At 37.8% G+C, this 19,344-nt stretch overlaps 3 protein-coding genes across 4 annotated transcripts in view; 2 read left to right on the top strand and 1 right to left on the bottom strand.

Annotated features, from left to right (window-relative positions):
* On the top strand, window positions 1–17,218 carry LOC118328189 (collagen alpha-1(XVI) chain-like). The gene is made up of 18 exons (XM_035661800.1): window positions 1–120; window positions 1,070–1,243; window positions 1,510–1,686; window positions 2,017–2,093; window positions 2,448–2,564; window positions 2,686–2,772; window positions 3,838–3,984; window positions 5,793–5,821; window positions 7,633–7,748; window positions 7,839–7,901; window positions 8,249–8,402; window positions 8,974–9,114; window positions 9,897–10,023; window positions 10,155–10,199; window positions 14,136–14,295; window positions 15,144–15,375; window positions 16,139–16,256; window positions 17,009–17,218. The coding sequence occupies exons 2-18, from the start codon at window positions 1,081–1,083 to the stop codon at window positions 17,216–17,218; spliced, it is 2,163 nt and encodes a 720-aa protein (XP_035517693.1). The 5' UTR covers window positions 1–120; window positions 1,070–1,080.
* LOC118328900 (complement C1q subcomponent subunit C-like) lies at window positions 6,518–10,753 on the top strand. Of its 2 annotated transcripts, none has more exons than XM_035662828.1 (7): window positions 6,518–6,672; window positions 7,633–7,748; window positions 7,839–7,901; window positions 8,249–8,402; window positions 8,974–9,114; window positions 9,897–10,023; window positions 10,155–10,753. In XM_035662828.1, the coding sequence occupies exons 2-7, from the start codon at window positions 7,643–7,645 to the stop codon at window positions 10,287–10,289; spliced, it is 726 nt and encodes a 241-aa protein (XP_035518721.1). In that variant the 5' UTR covers window positions 6,518–6,672; window positions 7,633–7,642; the 3' UTR covers window positions 10,290–10,753. The 2 variants fall into 2 exon arrangements, with proteins under 2 accessions (XP_035518721.1, XP_035518722.1); XM_035662829.1 differs by having other exon boundaries at window positions 6,538–6,690.
* A 1,332-nt stretch (window positions 17,219–18,550) lies between the features above and the next one.
* LOC118328901 (protein ATP6V1FNB) overlaps window positions 18,551–19,344 on the bottom strand; it is a 1,622-nt gene continuing 828 nt past the window's right edge. The window contains exons 3-5 of the mRNA XM_035662830.1: window positions 19,231–19,344; window positions 18,825–18,927; window positions 18,551–18,669 (exon numbers count right to left, since the gene is read on the bottom strand). The exon at window positions 19,231–19,344 is cut by the window's right edge and continues 28 nt beyond it. Coding sequence (XP_035518723.1) covers window positions 18,551–18,669; window positions 18,825–18,927; window positions 19,231–19,344 — 336 coding nt within the window. The remainder of the gene's footprint in view (window positions 18,670–18,824; window positions 18,928–19,230) is intronic.

Below are 19,344 nucleotides of genomic sequence, written 5' to 3'. Positions count from 1 at the left end.
GTGTGTGTGTGTGTGTGCCTTCAGTCTAATAAGAAATCTTGATCTGTTCACCAAAAGAGGAAATCCCGTCCTTTTCATTGCAGCTCGAAACCTTCGCTGGTGAGACATAAAACTCGGCTGGTAAGTAAGAAAGCGTGTGCTGAAATACTGCTGATAGGAAAAATGCATTTTTATTCAATATTGTTTATGCTGTTCTGTCATCTTTACAACAGTATCAACAGTAAATCAGCATAACTTAACTATAATTTGATAAAGATAGAAAGATAAAGGTAACTAAATGTCACTGTGATCGATTATATCTATATATATATATATAAATATAAGTTGTTTCATAGAAATTAACTGAACGTAATGTTTGTCTAAAAGGATGAAAATACATGTGAAACGTGATTTTAGTATTATTATTATACATCTGATTAATAATGGATGTTGGGTCTTAACACTGACATGCTTTGTATTTTTACATTGTTGTTAAGTGTGTGAATGAATTCTGGGGTTTTTTGGGTGCATAATTTACAACCTTTTGCCTCAGTTTGCACCTTGTTGGACAAATAATTAAAAAACTCAGAACTGAAATAATTCTATCAGCTTTCACATTTTGTTTTTTCCGTGACTTTAATTTATGTAATGTTTAATACATCACCTTTTGCTGTACACTCTTCCTCTGCAATCTGTAATTTAGTTACTCTTACTATTTCTTAAATTTTACATTTACATTTTTTGAAAGATGTTATTATATTTGAATCAGGAGCAAAGCAAGCATTAGTCCTGCACAATTACCCCCATTAACCTAATTAGACTTTGTCTGTTCAGTTAACTGTCTAAATATATTCTCTTGTAAAATGTGTGCTTTAAATTATGTTTTAAATCCTTCTCCACACTTTCAAAAACTATATATATATTAAGTCTAAAGTCTACAACCCAAGATGTGGAAGGTATCAGTGGTAGAATGGTTGCTTAAATTCACAGTACATGTAGGATGACATCAGTGAACAAATAATTTACATTTGGTTTTGACCTTAATCATCACCTTCTTCTTCTTTCAAATATCATTGACTGTTAAATCCAGTGTTTTGGACCATGGGAGGTTATTATGGGCTGGCGGTTCTGGTGGGCGTTGCCTTGCTTCTGACGACCGGCCAATGTGACGTGAGCTGCAGAGGAACGGATGGCCGAGCTGGAGAGGACGGAATCCCCGGCAGGGATGGATGGCCTGGAGTGAAGGGCGAGAAAGGAGAGCCAGGTAAAAGGCTCTTGGATATACAAATGTTTTTTTCTACAGTAGCCCAGAACGGACAAACCCAACATTGGCTCTAAATTGAAGTCTTTCGGGCTTTTCACAGTTTCAAGTTTCAAGTTTCACAGCCACCGTAGTTTCTCCTTAACACTTAAGAAGGCTGAGCTGTATTCAAATGGTTGCAATCTGCAACTTCACCACTAGATGCTACTGAATCTGACACAGTGGTCCTTTAAAAGGTGATGTTTAATCATTCATCTGTTTGTCTCCAGCTGTGATGTCCAGCGGTCCGGTGGATCCAGACGTCCTCCTGAGGCTGAAGGGAGAGATGGGGAGTCGGGGCATGCAAGGGGTTATGGGTCCTAAAGGGTTCCGTGGAGAACTGGGAGCAGGGGGTCGCCCGGGTACCCCTGGTCCCCCCGGCCCTGACGGGAGGAGCCTTGGTCAAGGTAATGGCGCGATCCTACAGCCTACAGTTTATATCATGCTAAAATACAGTGTATGTATCACAGCATATATTTTTCTAAACTCATTTACGACAAAAAATATGACAGGACAGATAATAAAATAAAACTGCTGGTTCTAGCAAACAAATGAAATAAATAAAAAGGAGTTAGCTTAGTTTAACAAAAAATACAACAAAAAACTCTAACAACATGATGGACAGGGCCAATTATTACTCTTTATATTATGGATTTTTAAACCATTGCACATCTGCACTGGGACACAACACTGTGTGTGTGTGTGTGTGTGTGTGTGTGTGTCCTTTCTGTTCTTAGGAGGACACTCCCCTCAGCAGGCCCGTTCAGCTTTCTCAGTGATGAGAAATGATGACAGTTATCCTCGCTACAACCAGGTTCAGTCTGTCGTTCCATCTCCACTCTCTGTCTTTCCGCTGTTTCACCCTGAAATAATTTAAAATCTGCAGTATATTTACAAATAAAATGAGCTCTTCTGTCTTTTTGTAATGCTGGAATAATGGATAATCTTTAGAGGTATCTAGCCATCCAATTCCAATCCAGTTTTATCTGTCTTTGACTAAAACTCTGCCTGTGCAGACCTAAGTAGGTCTTTCCAGAAATGGTCTAAACTTTTCATAGAAATTACAAAAGAAACTGTTACTTTACAATTGTCCTTTACCTGTGTTCTTTAAAATTTTTCAGGTTGTGTCAGCTTACTATTCAACTTTGCATGTGTGTTTGCATACCAGATAGTAACCTACCAGATTACTGTGGTCAACACACCTGGGGACTTCAACGCAGCCACAGGTTACTTCACCTGCAGAGTACCTGGTGTTTATTACTTCACCTTCCACTCTGCGGCCAAGGTAACACATTTAAGTAAAAGTCAGCAGAGAGACTTTTAAAGTTGTCTGAGATAAGTAATCTGGACCTACAGCTCTATTATCAAACTGCATCACAGTTATGCTGTTGTTTTGTGTTTTTTAGACCAGCATATGTCTGCATATAGCCAGTGAGGCTCTACTCAACAAGCTGGGATTCTGTGATTACAACAAGAACAGGAACTATGATCAGGTCAGTTTCAGTGCTGAGTACCACTGAGCCTAGGAGATGTCAAGGAGGGAAAATCAAATTCCTAGACCTTATTCTTCAAATTTGACACTGCACTCTCAAGAAGAACAACAGAAACACTGCAAGCACCTGAAAACAACATATATTTATGTTCAAGTGTAAAATACATAAATAAAATAGATTCAGGTGATGTTATAGAATCACAAAGTGTGGGTGAGGAGGAGGTTGGGGTATGTGGATGGATCAACAAAACATTAAACTAATAACATAAAAGACGAACAGTAGAGGGACTAAAAGAACAGATTTTGATGAGTTGTATTATGTTTCTGTCATGTTTGAATGAAGTTGTTGTGACAACAGCAGTTTATGGTTAAACAGAAGGTCTGTCTCTGTAGGGATCCTTTATATTATTTTGTCAGATGCTTAGAATAACAATCTGAGCATCTCAGTGGCAAAAACAGTAACTTTTAGTGGATATACTCTGACAAGCGCATTTGACCCCAAGAATTAGTTATGTTTTGCGAATATTTTTTACATCTAACTATAACAGGAGTCAGGACACTTTTCATTTAGAGCTCTAAAAGGTCTAGATTGTGCTGCTTATATAATTATTTAGAGACCCAACAATTCCAACATGTGCAAGCACTTTTTCTGTATGTTAAAACAGCTTTTGACTCTATTCATACTGGCCAACAAAAGATCACTTCCTAATATGCTTCCTGTGTATTTGATTGGGGACAAAGCCCACAGTCCTTCAGCAGTCTGAGTTAGTCAAATCAAGTATCTTCCAAACTTCCCAATACACTTTTACAATTTATCAGAAATGGCAGGGTTGTCCACTAACAATATTGTGAAATGACAATAATGATAATAAAGGTTGTGTCCCGAAGCTCTGAAATTTCCCTTGACATCTTCCAGTCTCTGTGGCGTACATACTGTACACATCTTCAGACTTGCTCATTGTTGTATCCTGAGATTTGTCTGCTTTGGGATCTCAGATGGTTTACAGCTCAGAACAGCTGAGTTGTGTCATGAGGCCTGGCTGTGATTTGCTGTGCTGTGTTTCAGGTGCTGTCGGGCGGCGTGGTCTTAGAGCTGAGAGCCCAGCAGAGGGTTTGGCTTGAGTCCTTCCATGACACGCAGACAACTGTGGATACGAAAGACACACGCGCAAAACAGATCATCTTCAGTGGCTTCCTGCTCTTCGCACATCAATAATAAAGTTCAGTTGTACACTCAGCATTGAGTCAGCGCTGAAAACCTGATACTGCACGCCTTTATGAATTTAGAATCTAAAATGTTTTTACCATAACTCATAATAGATCATAATAGAGTAATATTTGTAAACTTTAATGCTTGTTCGGTTTGAATGTGACCCCACAGGTAACTTTGGATTTCACCAGTTTGTTTCCTTCATATTAACTCATGTAAACCTTCTTTGGTTGTTGTCTTTGTTTGTGAGTGCAACTATTAAAAAGAAAGTTTTGAGTATTGAGTGTGGGCATGTTTCTTAAGACTAAAGGCACAATACGTTTAGTTTTATTACACACTTTTTAGAGACTGATCCACAAAAAAAAATTTTTTCCCACCGTTGTTGTTTTAATGTCATCATAATGTCACAATAGTGTTAATACAGTGCAGGGGGCTGCAATGGTGGGTGGCGTTTTGAAATGAAATGAAAAATCCAGGTTGGAGTAAGAGATTAATGGGTTTGAAGGTTTAACAGACGTCAAAACAACACACAATTATTTTAGTTTAGAAGTACTCAAGTTACAAAGTAATCAACCTGGAGTCTGTAGTTGCATGCTGGCAGACCTGACGAGTAAGAGAGTATGCGACAGATCGTTGATTCCACAGTTCAAAACAAATCCACTCAACCTGTTTGTACGGTTTCTAGGGGGACAGACAGCAGCAGCAACTGTATTTGCAGCAATTTCCATTCTGTTTTTTTTTTTTTTATAATTAACTTTATTTAAATTTGTGCTTTCCACCATGAGGTTTTGCTTACAATCTTATGCCAACAAACATACATAATAATACCTCATTGTATAGGATAGTATATAGGCTAATATGAAACATTGATATTGTCACATACACAAAACATAAGACGCAAGACATGTACATACATATCACATTCATTCATTTAACACATATACCATTAGTTTAATTTCCATTAAATCTATTAATGCATAATGTGCACTGATTATTTATACATATTAGCATTTATTGTGGGGATGTAGCTTCCATTTGTCTATGTTTATTCTTTTATGGGAGGGGACTGTTCCTATAATGTGGAATACATTTACAGTATGTATGTATTAATATTTTATATATTGTGCTTCTATGGTCATAATTACTCACTTCCTTATGTTATCTTATGTTAAGACAGAATTGAACAACTGAGAAGGAAAGATGAATAAGAAAGACTGACTAGGAGAAGGATGTATTTGCTGTCCTACCCAGAGTCAGGTCTGAAGATCGACAGAGCTAGGCTAGCAGTTTCCCCCTGCATCTAGTCTCTGTGCTAAGCTAGGCTAACCACATCAGATGTTAATAGCCATCTGTTACAGGTTGAATGTAATTTTTCTATCTTAAACATCCATAAAGTTACACAAAAATGTTTCCCTAAATTTATACAGTACTTTTTTGTAGTTTCAGCCTCGTTTGACCCCTCTGAAGATTATGGAAGTGAAACATTGTTGGTTTTTGCACTTCTTTTTTTTGGTAAACTTTTGCCACTTTGGTAAATCCTCAGTTGACTTCTTCCTTCCATTATTGTGTGTGTGTGTGTGTGTGTGTGTGTGTTTGTGTGTTTTGATTAAATTGCTGAAACCTGCTTCTTGGAAGAACACATCCTGTCATGAGTTGAGAAGTTGAGCTGGGGTGGTTGGAGTTAAAGGGCGTAGACGCTGAGAGAGAAACTCTCTGTTGTTCTAGTAGGAATCCAAAGACCGGCACCAGCAATGTGTTAGTTCATCTCTCAGTACTTTCTGTCTTTCTGACTTCCTCTCTGTGGTTCTCAGCTCAAAGCCCACTGGTTCCTGCTGAAGATGTAAATCATAAAAACAGCACATTCCCCAAAACAGCTGAGCACTGTATTACTCAAATAGGAGGAAATTGTGGATTTGTTAAAGCACATTTGATGCTTTTTAGTGTGTTAAGCAGCAGAACAGTGTATTGTACGGCGGTTGTTTTAGCTTTTTTTATTGAACTTGGTGATAGTAAAATATAGAATATCACCATTCTTTTCTTTTCTATAGCGTCTGTTTATTGGAAAACTTTTTTAAATACAAGTCAAAAACAATGAATAAAGGAGTGCAGTTCAAAGATATCACCATATATAGCTCCATGTTATCAATTACTAGTCATGGATTCATCCAGTTGAATTGAAAATCCAGTTCAATTCAGTTCAAAAGGGCTTTATTGGCATGGGAGTTTCAAACTGTAAGATCACGTCTTTCAGCAAGGTTGAAGGTTGTGGGTTTTTTGGCTTCCAATTTAACAAAATGAGAATTTGTTCCAGCAGTAAATGTATCCTACATGGCCAAATGTGGGTGGACACCCCTGTCCAAGTGTAATTTTTGTCTATATTAAATTATTAAAATTAAAATGATTATATATTTAATTTTTAAAGTGACCCTTCCCCAACTCATATATATATATATATATACATATACATATATATTATAATCTATTTCATTATCTCTCTCTGTCTCTGCGTCCTTCCAACTCTCAGTAACCTCCCAGAATTGCAGAACTACATACAGTCGGCGCAGAAAATATTTTCTGACGTAAGAGCTGCTGAAACTTTGGTTTTGTGTCGGCTTCCTCCTCTGGCTGCTGCAGGACTCGGAGCTTCTCTTCAGTTTGCTATAAACTCACCGCTGTGGGTTTCATTTATCTGTAAGTTTGTTCTCTCGGGTGAGTTTTATACATATCCTACATTTATTCTCCACATCTGTTAATTATAGTTTACTAAATTAAAGTAATCTATTTGCAAAAGAGAATCTGTTTTTGTTTACAAGATGATCTTCAAGTTTGTTCTTTCATTATTATTATGATTGTTTATTATTTTATATTAAAAGAGGACATATTTGATCGGTATAATGTCACCTCACATTTCCTTTGTTAAATTGAATAATACTTTCTGTCAGTTGACTCAGTTGCTCAAAGGCATTGTGGTGCATTTTACAGGGGATTGAACCAAACTGTCAGTTTTGCTTTTTCGCCTCTCTCCTCCTTGTCTCCTCTGCGTCTCCAATTCCTCTATATTCCTCTTTCCTTACCTCCTTGTCTCCTCTCCTTTCATCTCCCCATTCCTCCTGCACCAATGTCTTTCCCCCTCTCCTCTTTCCTTGTGTCCTCATCATTTCCTTTTTTCTCCACCACCCTTCCCTCCTGTCCTCATATTTCTATTCTCTTCTGTCTCTTTTTTGTCTTTCCTTTGCATTGTTTCCTTTCCTTTTCCCCCTCCCTCATCTCATCCATTCCCTCCTTGTCTCCTCTCCCTTACTCTTCCTGTCTTTGCCTCATTTCATCTTCCTTTTCCCTTTTTTCATCTCCTCTTTTTGTCATTTCTCCTCACCTCTGTTCTTTCCTCACTTCCTTTCCTTCCCTTCTAATCTAATCTTCCAATTTCCTATCCTGTTCTTCCCTCCTTGCTCCTGGCCTCCTTCATTCTGTCCTTGTCTCCTCTCCGTCTCCTCTCCTTCTCTTTTCTTCCCATCTTTCTTTGATTTGTATCTTTCTTCCTTGTCTCCTGTCTTTTTATCTTATCCGTCCTTCTACCTTCTCATTTCTTGTTTAATCTTCCCAATTCTTCAACTCCTCTCATCTTTCCTTGTCTCTTTTTCTCCATGTCAGGTTCTCCATCATGCCCCAGCATTGTTTCCTCATAATCAGCACCCTGCTCTCACTGGCCATACACCAGCTGGTTGCCATGGAGAGCTGCCCAGCAACAGGGATGCCAGGAATGCCAGGTATGTGCATTGTGCATGCATGTTTGTATGTATATGTGTGTATCTTTCTTTTATTTTTTATTTATTATTTATCCATCTTTCCATCCTCAGGTATTCCTGGGATGCCTGGCAGAGACGGTCGGGACGGAGGGAAAGGAGACAAAGGAGACCCAGGTATCCAACATACTGATCCACAAGTTTGTGCAGATCATATTCAAACCTGCCATTATGTTTGCATTGTAAATGTGATGCAACATTTTTTACAGCAAACTTGGATGGAATGGAAAATTAAATTTAAAAAACTGTGACTTATTTTTGTACTTTACATGAAAAAACAGGTGTACAACGTGTTTGATTCCAGCTGTGGCATTTCTACGGACGGAGATTGATATTGGTCTTCTAATCTAACTCTAAAAAAACTATTAAGTGTATTTCCCATAGTGTTCAACTATTCTATACTATACTATCAAACAAAGGAGGTCAGTGTAGTTATTATGCCAAACTGTTGTTGCCGTTTACAGGAACAGTGGGGCACGTTGGCCTTGGGTTTCAGAAGGGGGACAAGGGGGACCCAGGGCTGATAGGATTCTCTGGTAAACGAGGCCAGAGCGGAGACCCAGGGGACCCAGGCATTCCAGGGGTTGCCGGACCTCATGGAGAACCAGGAGAACCAGGGTATGTAATTGAGCAAGGCACAGGTGTTCTAATGAGAACAGCAGAGTAGTTATTGATGGTCATTAAAAGAATAGTTAACAATTCCTGCCAAGCCCAACCGAGCATCAAGGCCAGATTACTGACTGGACAAATGGGGTTCAATGGCCCCACACACCTCAAGGGAGATGACTGCCCTTTGTGGTAATTTTATTAACTAAACTGATGCTTACATGCTGCATATATGCTTCATAAGTTGTGGGACATTCTAGGTAATGTGATTCTAAACAAACAATCAGACCGAGCCACACAACACTATCATGTTATTCCGGCTAGGATTTATGTCAGGTAACATTAAATGACATTTAGCTTACTTTCAAGTTTCCAAAGACATACTGTTGTTGTAATGTTAGCTATAGCAGAAGAGTTCTGAGTATCACTGTCTGGAACTGGTCTGCTGTCTCGTTAGTTACATTACTTGCTGTGTTGTTTTTTGCATTATATCATGGTGTTTGTCATGGTTTTGGATTTATCCACAATTTTTTACCACACCTTCAGCTCTGAGTATCACTCTGTGTTATTTCTGTGGCTGCAGGACTATTGGCGTCCAGCAGCAGGCAGCCTTCAGTGTGGCCAGAGGAACTGAACAATACCCGGACAAAGCCAGCATCATTCGGTTCACCAGCGTCATTACCAATATCAACAATGACTACCAAACAGAGACAGGGCGCTTCAGGTGATAAAACCACCTGTTTTCTTATCATATCTTACTGAAACCAATCATGTTAGTTTTACTACAAATTTGTATGATCCATAAACACATTTTGGGGTCAGGGTGTTTCTTATTTTGGTTAAGGTCAGTATAAATTAGACAGCCAAACTGGAAGTGATGCAAACGATTGAACATCAGATTATTTGGGGTTTTCCAAATGAAGACTTCCTAATCTGCTCCGTGTGTCAGAGACAGGTCATTTAATTAAAAAGCTGCTTTTACGCACTTGTTTCACCTCCAACCTGCTATAAACAAGACAAGTCAGCTGTCAACATGGCCACAAATTGACAGACTTGCGCAAAAAACTGAAATAGGTGCTAATAGCATATAGCAATAGTATTTCCGAAGTTCAGTTCACCCTGAGGGAACATGAGTGTTTGAACCAAACAGTCCATCCATTAGTTGAGAGTTATATATAACTACAAATGTGAACCTCCTGGTCATGCTGCAGGAAAATTCAGAAGATCACCAAAGTCAGTAGGATTCAGGACCATCAATGTCTGTCTAAAATGTAATAAAATCCACCCAATAATTGTTAAGATATAAGTCTGGATCAAAGTAAAGGAGCAATGGACAGAACGACAATTGCAGCCCCTTGCTAAAAACGATTCCCTGATTGGTCTGCAATTTATAAACAAGCCAAACAAAATGAAGGCCTTTCGGTTTCCAGTGTGATCAAGCTGTCGAACCAGATAGGAATGGAAAAAATCCACTTTAAGATAATTAATTATGTTTGTGTGTTGTAGGTGTCGGGTCCCAGGAACGTACTACTTTGTGTTCCACGCTTCTTTAGAGGACAAACTGTGTGTGCTGATGAAGGTGGACCAAACACTCGTGACATCATTCTGTGATCATCGCCGTGGCAAGAGACAGGTACACACAATAAACAATACTACAGATTTATTTTACTTATTATTCTGCCACCAAATAATACGTCAGTAAAAAAAAAAAAAAAATTACAGTACCCTTCTCTGGTGTAAAAATGTAACCATTACTGATTCCAGACGACTGCGGGCAGCGTGGCGGTCTACCTGTCGAGGAATCAGGAGGTTTGGCTGGAGACTAAAGACTACAGAGGGATGACAGGAAGACCTGCTGGTTACAGCATCTTCTCTGGCTTCCTGCTGCATCCTCACTGAATCACAGGACTGGAAATACAAAACAGCCTTATTATAGTTTTACGGCAACACTTCAAGTCTGCAACTACTGACAAAATAATGTCTTCCTTTCGTTTACACTGACCATAAAAAAAGTATGTTGCTTTTCATTTACACATTTCTTTTTCCTTTATTTTACTAGTTAAAATCTTATTGTGATTAAAATCTATTTTCAAAAGAGAGATCTGTCAAATGAGGAAGATTAAGGATATTTTTACAATATTAATAATAATAATAAACTGTCACATGCTACAAAAAGGTATACACACTATCATTTTAAGATGAATAAGCAGGTGTGTGTAAACTGAAATGAATTAAACAATACATTTAAAAACAAACCTATTGACACATTCTTTTTATGCATATTGTATGAGCATTGTTGGGAGAACCAGAACAACTGCAATGTGATTGTTGTGCACATGATAAATAAACAACTTGAAACGAGAGTTTCTTTGATATATGTATGAATGGTATAAATTCACCAACAGTACTGAGCTCTGACGATTTCAAGTTTTACATTGTTTCAGGTTGAACGGGAAGCGTATTTAAATATTTTCTGGCTCTTGAAAAGTGACATCTGTAGAGCATTATGAAAACCCATGCCATATTGATTTGGATTTGTATGTATGTACACCCTGCAATGCATTTACCTTGTAATTATGACTTCAGTATCTGATAATCATCATCTATGATCTTATAATTAAAGATCAGGTGTTAAACCTTATTGTCACCCATCATATTCTGTGACCTAATTCCAAATTTTGCCACTGCAAACATTTTTATAACACTTTATCACGTTTATTTTGATAGCTGGTACCATAGGTAGGGTCAGACATTTTGATAACTTTTCCAAAAATTAATTGTTAATTGTAATAAAATAAATTTTTTAACCTCCCAAATTATCTAACACTTGATATAATAAAAAAAATTAATGGTAATACAGTTAAGATTCCTGTTCAGGTCAGAATGAAGTGAAAGCCAGCTTCGATGCATTTCAGATGCAAGACCTTTTTTATCCATGAAGCATTGCATACTGGTTGAGCTGCTCCTGAACTAATGACTGACAGCAGGTGAGACTGTGTTTCTTGCCTGCACAATGATGACATACTACTAATAATACTATCCACATTACTCAGTGCCATTAATCATCCCAACACAGACTTATCACATACATTTCTATGCAGATGATACAGTCTTGAATGCATTTGTTGTCATGGTTATTTCATGCTTTATTTTGTAATATTCCTCCTCTTGTGTCTTGTTTGGCTTTACCTTCTGTCTTTGTCTGCTTTCCCTCCAGTTTTGATTGTCCGTCCTGCCCTGATTACTTTCACCTGTGTCTTGTTATCCTTTTCCTCACCTGTGTATTTGTGTTTCTTATGAGTTTATCCTTGTTCATATGTGAAGCTTTTAGATTGTTCCCTTCTGTTTCTTCAGCATTCTACGGCCTTTCTTCTTGATTTATTGGATTTAGTATTTTGTATGATCATTTTGATGTCCATTGAAGTCCAATTTCACCACCTTTTTGCAACGGCTCCTACTCTGACTTCAAGTTTGCATTTGAGTTCAATTCCTGTTCCATAACTCAGCTTGCACAATTATAACATATATCTTCAAGTATATCAAGATTACAGTCTGCCTTTAACCTTCTTTAAACATTTCTGCACAATACATTTCTGGCATACTACACCACTAATACTAAAATCTACTAGGTAATTAAATTGTACAAATGTAGCTTATGTTACATAAAGGTAGTTGTTGTGCAGCCCTGTGTTTTAAATTAATTTTAAATGTTTTAAATGAATTAAATGAACCTTGAACTTTGAATTACAAAATGTTATGTACATGAAATGGCTATGGTAATATTTAAAATAATACAGACCTTCAGATATTATCAAAATTGGGTTTTTATTTTATGAAAATCCTAAAGATTATAGGTTTTACCTTGGGTGACATTAAAACACGATCACATTAATTTGCTTGTCATGACAGGGTCATCCAGACCAATATCTGCAATGACCCCAAAACACAGTTAATCACAGATTGAAAAAAATCTTTTTACATTGTAGATCCAAACATGCATGAATAGAAAACAAAACATTGGAGGAAGAAATGGAAAGAGGATCTGAAAAAGACAGAAAATGACAAACTAGCATATTTTACAGGATGTAATTATTATAACTATAAATCAGCTCTTTGTTGATGGATACTGTTGAGGAAATTCAATATTTTGTGGAACAGATACTGACATCCAGACCATCAGAAGCACACTGCCAGGAAAACAGGCAATAACAAAGAGGAAGTTCAGAGAAAAACAGAACAATATGTTAATCTTGAGGAAAGATTTTATTTTTTAATCAGATACATTAAACAATGCTTCATCATCAGTTTTTCATCAGGTGGAGTTTTTCCTGACTTCTTGTTAAACGGTTTCACTTCCTCTGATGGGTCATTTGCTTTGTCAGATAAATGCAATAAAATAATATCAGATTTACAGGAAAAGGCATTGACTCCAATGCAACAAATATACAGCAGAGAAAAAAGACCAAAAGACAGACAGAAGGGGTGATGAACAAAAGAGGATTTAAAAAGAAATAGCTGTGGTCAGTGGTGGAAAGTAATTAAGCACTATATAGTAGGCTACTGTATTTAAGTAAAGTATTTTCATTTTATGTTACTTTATATTTCAAGTCAAGTTCAAAGTGCAGAACTACCGAAGTCCTGGCTTCAAAATGTCACTTAAATAAAAATATGTAACAGCAAAATGTACTCACAGTGATATATTAAATCATTTGTTTATTATTACAGATGCATTCATTAGCATTTTACTGTTGTAGTTGGTAAAGGTGGAGCTAATTTGAATTATTTTGTATACTGTTTATGTAGTTTAACCAATGAGTATGCATATGTTTATTACAAAGTAACTCCTTCTCTAGCTGTCAGATAAATATGTTGCAGTAAAAGTGTATCTGCCTCAAACAACGTAGTGGAGAAGCAATACGGTCTGTACTTTGTTTCATTCCACCAGTGAAAGCAGCAAACTGTTTTTTCTAGGTCCCTACTTCAGTCAGTATTGTATCCTAAAAATGATTATTATGAACACCAATAGAGTAGCGCTGGTAGACTCTTTAATCGTTTCACTTCCTGTTTTTTCCTGACTGAGCTGCTGCCGTCACTGTGAAGCAGGACAGCTCTTCGACTCCGCTCTCCATCAACTTATCAGGACGAGTGACTGTATTACCTGCAAATGGTGAGACTTTTGGGTCCTACGAAACCAAAGAGCAAAATAATTTATAGACAGAGAGATAGAGAAAATCACATAATCAGGCAGAAGCATTGTTGATACAGAATTTGATGGTTTCATGTTTCTTGATGTTAAATCTAAAATTCCTGTCATTATGTTTCACCTTTAAACAAAGTAACGTATTATTTATTTTATTATCTTACGTATAAATGCAGGAATTTAGGCATTCATTTAACTTGAAGTTAAATTTAATTTCAACCATGCATTGTATTCTATGTCATTTTCATATAAATATTATCAGATATTTATCTTGAACCTCCACAATGTCAGCTCTTTTTATCATTTGTATAATGTGTGTCAGCTTGTTATTTTGTGTGGATTTTACTGTTCTAATTTCTAATTACAATGATTACACTCAAGAACATTGAGTCAGCTACACTGAAAAAATCTAGTTTGGTTAAAGATTATTGTTATGGTTTGGTTTAAACATGTACTGGTTGTGGTTAAAGTCTCCTAAATGATGATAAGTCCTCTTAAATGACAAAAACGAGTTTGTCAGTGTATCTGTTTGTGTGTTCATTCAGGCCCCCCAGTGGCTGAGCTGCAGTACTGCAGTGTTTCTACTCTTGCTTCACATCGACCCGGTTGTCACACAATCCTGTGGAACCCCGGGGATTCCTGGGATACCAGGTACCCATGGACCCAATGGCAAAGACGGTCTCAAGGGAGAGAAGGGAGACCCTGGTGAGCTCATACTGGACATAAAGACATCAGATACACATTCTGTTCACATGTTTTTCCTCATTCTGTCCCTGATTTTTGTTTTTAGAAAATGTAAATCTGATTAACGTGTCAGTGCGACTAAGCAGTTGTTCATTAAACTTTATGTAAGTTTTTATTATTTATATAAGTTTGTAGACCTTGTTTCCTCATGTTCAGTGAACTTCACTCAGCTGGTAGATTTTCTCAACTCATGAGCCGACTTTAAATAAGTTTAGTTAAAAGTCCAGTGTGTACTTACATGTAGCCATACAACTGCAGAGCACAGTTCCCTGACTTAACCCTCCTCTTCCAAGCGTGAAGGATAAACTACTGAGGCAGCAAAAGGCATGAAAAACACAAATCTACACACTGGACCTTTTAACTTGGGAAGTTTGGATATATTGACTTATTAGTGGTTAGTTTTTTTTCACTACTACCACGTGTGTCCTATGAATGTTCACTCATAAGCCCAACACACTGCACCTTAAGAACACACATTCACATGCACACAGGCGAATGAAGAACCATGTTCACCCTGTGTTTTGTATTTGTTTGTGTTTTCTACATTTGCAGTGTGTTTTGTTTTCAGAAATTGATGAAAATGCTTCGTACATTTGATTGTGTTTCCTTTGTTTTCTTTAGTTGCAGTAAGAAAGCGTGATGCAAAATTTACAAAGATTTCCTTATTACAAAAGAATTGGTTGAGTGCTGCCTAGTTTTATTATAGTTTTTCTTTCAATTTACAGCTAAAATCATTCATTTATTTTCTTTCATTAGTGTCAATTCACACTAACAAGCTTGTGACAGTAAGTGCTTCTCTGTATGAACAGGTGAGGCAGTTCAGCCTGTCAAGGGCCAGAAGGGGATGCCGGGTCCGCGGGGCCCCCCAGGACGGCCTGGGCTGAAGGGTGACATGGGCCTTCCGGGGCCTGTGGGTTATGCAGGCCGGGCAGGGGAGAAGGGAAGGCCCTTCAACCCTTCCAACCAGCAGAAATCCTTCTTCTCCTACAAACGGATGCTAGCGCAGGCACCAGAGCTCGATACTGCCATGAACTTTAACGGGTCAGTGTTAGACAGTTGAAAGTCACAGTAAGAGAAGCAGCAGTGGTATTGGCTGTTTGATAGGAGAGGTTGAGGGACAGGATTTATAAGATAGCTAGTTTTTATTTTTTTTATTTTTTTTTTTAAATATTCATGACTAAATAAGCAACAGTCAAAGCTAAGTCTGGAAAAGACTCTGAAAGAAGGACTGTGTGGCCATGTTTGATCAGATTTGATTGAGAGCAGCCTGGAAACTTAACAGTCCCACAACTGTTCTGATTTTGATACAAATACAGCTTGATGGATGCATGGAGTTACATTGTGACATACCTTTCTCCAACTAACTACTGTAGGACACAAACATACACACAGGAAGAGATAACAGTGTACAGTTCTGTGAGACTGTACTTAGCAGAGTACAGCAGTGCTTTGAGCTAAATAGCTTGCTAATATCTGATAATGTTTTCTCCTGAGGGCAACATCCATGTCTGTACCTAATATCATGGCAATCAATCCAATATTTATTGAGAAATTTAACTCACAGCTACAAATATGAACCTCCTCAAGTCAAGAGATCACTAAAGTTATTAGGATTTATTGTCAAGGTCACCGTGGAAACCTGTACCAAATTTCTTGGCAATCTAGTATTTGTTAAGATATTTCAATCAATTGTAAAATACAAAACAAAACATTAGACAGAGAAACAAAAATGTTCATGAAAGTTTTAATGACAGACAGTCAATCAATAATCAATAGAAACTGTGTTTGTGCAAACTTCCCACAGACAGATTTTGCCAGACCTGGATCAACAGTTTCAAGGAGAAGCGCTGACAAATGGAACCTTCATATGTGTCGTCAAAGGCATTTATTTCTTCAGTTACCACGTTTCAGCAAGGAGCAAAGTGAGTGTGAAGAGTTCATTCAACTGACGTGTGTGTCTGTTCCTCTTCTCAGACTCATCTTTTTAATTTCCTCCATTTGTCTTCAAGACTCAATCTTTTAACCAGTAGTCGAAAATCATGTTTACCCAAGAGGTGTATTTAAAACCGGGGTACCATAATAACCTTTCAGCATAGTTTAAGTAGTCTGAGAGAAAACTAGACTTTTGAACTTATTCTTGGCTCTGTTTCCAACTTTTAAAAAATGTCATCCGTTACAGGAGACTCTGGCCAATTGCAGGTCTTTTCAGAAAGAGGGCGTCCCAATAGGCTGTTCTACAAATGCACATACACATGCATATCCTTTCTAATGGTGAAAACCTGATTTAGTGTCGGAAAATCCTGCAGAAAACCTCCTGTTCCTACAACGCCATACAAAACGCATCTGATTATGTTTGATGAGATGGCGCTCGCATCGACGAGTGGCAAGGAGGCAAGGTGACAAACAGTAGGGAAGTACTTTTGAGCGGGGACAGTAGTGTGTGTGGTTTGAGTCCAGCCAGGGAGCTTTGTTGCATCTCTTTCTCCCTGCTCATCTCTCAACTATCTAGAATAAACACTTAAATGCACCGGGAAAAAAAGTAATGCACCATGCATGTCCTGAAACCTTTTTACGTTTCTAGATTCAACGTCTCAACCTTCTCATTTCAGTGTATAACAATGTCTCACTCACATTGAACTGTGGATATTTGTGCTGACTGTATTTGCTCATCTAGGTGTGCCTGAAACTGGTGAAGGGCAGTGACAGTCACATGGAGCTGTGTGACGCATCTGAAGGTTTCCTGGTCACTTCCGGCTCGGCAGTCTTGTCGCTGGAGGCCGGAGATACGGTCTCACTGCAGGCAACCAAGCACAATAGCATAGTGACGAGCCAATCGAGCACTAGCCACACCTTCACAGGCTTCCTGATCTTCCCCACCGCCTGAAGCCATAAAATCACGTCACAATAAAACAGACTTTTTGGGGACATTTACAGCAATTAAATGTGTGTTTTCTGTAATTGTACAAAGGTCAGCAAAATTAATAAAGATTGACTTTAATCGTGGCATTGCTGCATTGTTTTGCATCATGTTTTTTAAAATTACTGCATTTTCCAAAATATATACGTTTTTTTTGTTATTTCAGTAGCCTACAATAAATCCATCACAGTGAATAATCTACCATCTTTATTAAATTGTTATAGTACATTTTAATAAACAAATGGTGACCAGTGGTACAGTAATAAATTACTATGAAGTGATACCTCAATGTTACTGTGTTATTTTGGTAATATTATTACTTTTACTATGTCAAGTAAACGTTACCACCACCTCCATTACCATGAACACACACACTGCAGTTTATTTTGACTCAGTCCTGAATACAATGTCCTATTGCCACTGGAAATACTGACTCAAGGATGAAATGTGGATTAATCCGCCGCTGAAAATAGTCCCAGACGAATTCACTATTTCCTCCTGTTGGAGAAACGTTTGCTAAAAACTACAGGGACCAACCAGGCAGAGTAGGTAAAGTCCGAATACACTGAGAGATATATTAACACAATGTTGGTTTTGGTCTCTTTATTGAGATTTGTTGACAAATGGCTCAATGGAGGAGGCTTATAATGTGTTAACACAGAATGGACAAAAATAAATAAATAAAAGTTAATATCAGCTTATTTAAACATTAAATAAGTTTATATTTTATATAGTAAAAACATATATACATCTGTACAGCAAGAATGAAACACAAAAAACTATACTGCTGTGAGAAAGCATAATGGAACTGTGACTGATTAGATATAAAATATTTAATGTTGTGGTGTGTAACATTTCCTCCAGTGGCTCACTATTTAAAAACATGGACGTATCAGGTGTATATCTTTCTGACTAATACCCGGCCAGGAGTTCATTAATTATCCAGCGCACAGTGTCAGGTTGGCAGACACTTAACCTTACAGGTGTGTGGAACGTAAACAGTGGTATAGGAAGTAAAGGATTGCCAGGTGGATTTATCTGTTGAACCTGATTGGACCCTCTAAGCTTGTCATAAATATTTATTGCTCTTTCAAATTCGTTATATATTACCACTCAAATGATTAATCATTACAATCCCTATTATATTATTATTACAAATTCCTAAATTACATGAGCTGAGGAGACATTTAGCCTTAATGGCCATTAAAAGAAAATCAGAGTGTATATTATCACATTAATGTTGAAAAGTTCCTTGTTCTGCACTCTCATTAGAGACCTCTGGTGTCTGAAGGCTGAACCTCAACCCAGTGTGTCGGTAGCTGATTGGCTGCTGAACACACCGTTCCTGGCGTAGAACGTGCTCTTCACCACTGACGACTTGGCGCGGGACGGAGTTTTGTAATCCAGAGTGTAGTCACCTGTAGATCCAGACAGACAATATTAATCTGGAGAGAATATTGATCTACAACATCAAGAATATGATGATGTATCAATAAGTATTAGATTAGATAACATTATCCCAAATGTTTCCAACAATGTTCAAATTCAAAATCTGAATGAAAATCTGCGTTACCCAGCCTCCACCCGTACTCCCAGGACGAGAGCAGAGGAAAGTCAAACTTCTCCTCGGGTCTAATCTGGCCACGTCTCTGCAGGTACAGATTCCGCCCCTTACCCTGCAGAAGATGTTTTGTCTAAAATGACTTTTAAATACATTTAAACATTTGGCAGAAATATAGGAATACTGACCAATCAAATTATAAAATGGCTGGCTTCTTGTGACAGTGCAGTTTTCAGCTAAATGTCATCATCCTTTAAAGAATTACCTTAGACTTTTGTTTTACGCATATGCAATGTTAATAAAATAATAAATAAATAAAAAAATAAAACCTAGACAATCTGAGATCCAGTGCAGACTCCTACAAACAGTCAGTAATATCAATCGATACTGGTGCTCAAATATAGGTTGTGTTTGGTACATGGTGAGAGGAGTCCTGATAGAGAGCATGTCTGGTCCGAGGAGAAACCGGCCTCATCGGTGGTGTCACATTAAGCCGCCCCTCCCCTTCCAAAGTGAGCACAGGAGGAGGAGG

This window comes from Morone saxatilis, unplaced genomic scaffold (assembly GCF_004916995.1).
Source record: "Morone saxatilis isolate NCDOM2014 unplaced genomic scaffold, NCSU_SB_2.0 Contig18, whole genome shotgun sequence".
NCBI lineage: Eukaryota > Metazoa > Chordata > Actinopteri > Moronidae > Morone > Morone saxatilis.
Note: the sequence above shows the minus strand (reverse complement) of the source record. Positions and strands in the feature narration are given on the sequence as shown.

What these genes read in the sequence shown, in the direction of transcription:
- LOC118328189 (XM_035661800.1), top strand. Translation starts at nt 1,081, where the DNA reads ATGGGAGGTTATTATGGGCTGGCGGTTCTGGTGGGCGTTGCCTTGCTT. An exon ending in CCTTCCACTCTGCGGCCAAG is followed by an intron (nt 2,565 to 2,685) that starts GTAACACATTTA and finishes TGTGTTTTTTAG; the next exon opens with ACCAGCATATGTCTGCATAT. An exon ending in AGAACAGGAACTATGATCAG is followed by an intron (nt 2,773 to 3,837) that starts GTCAGTTTCAGT and finishes GCTGTGTTTCAG; the next exon opens with GTGCTGTCGGGCGGCGTGGT.
- LOC118328900 (XM_035662828.1), top strand. Translation starts at nt 7,643, where the DNA reads ATGCCCCAGCATTGTTTCCTCATAATCAGCACCCTGCTCTCACTGGCC. An exon ending in AGGGATGCCAGGAATGCCAG is followed by an intron (nt 7,749 to 7,838) that starts GTATGTGCATTG and finishes TTCCATCCTCAG; the next exon opens with GTATTCCTGGGATGCCTGGC. An exon ending in AGGAGACAAAGGAGACCCAG is followed by an intron (nt 7,902 to 8,248) that starts GTATCCAACATA and finishes TGCCGTTTACAG; the next exon opens with GAACAGTGGGGCACGTTGGC.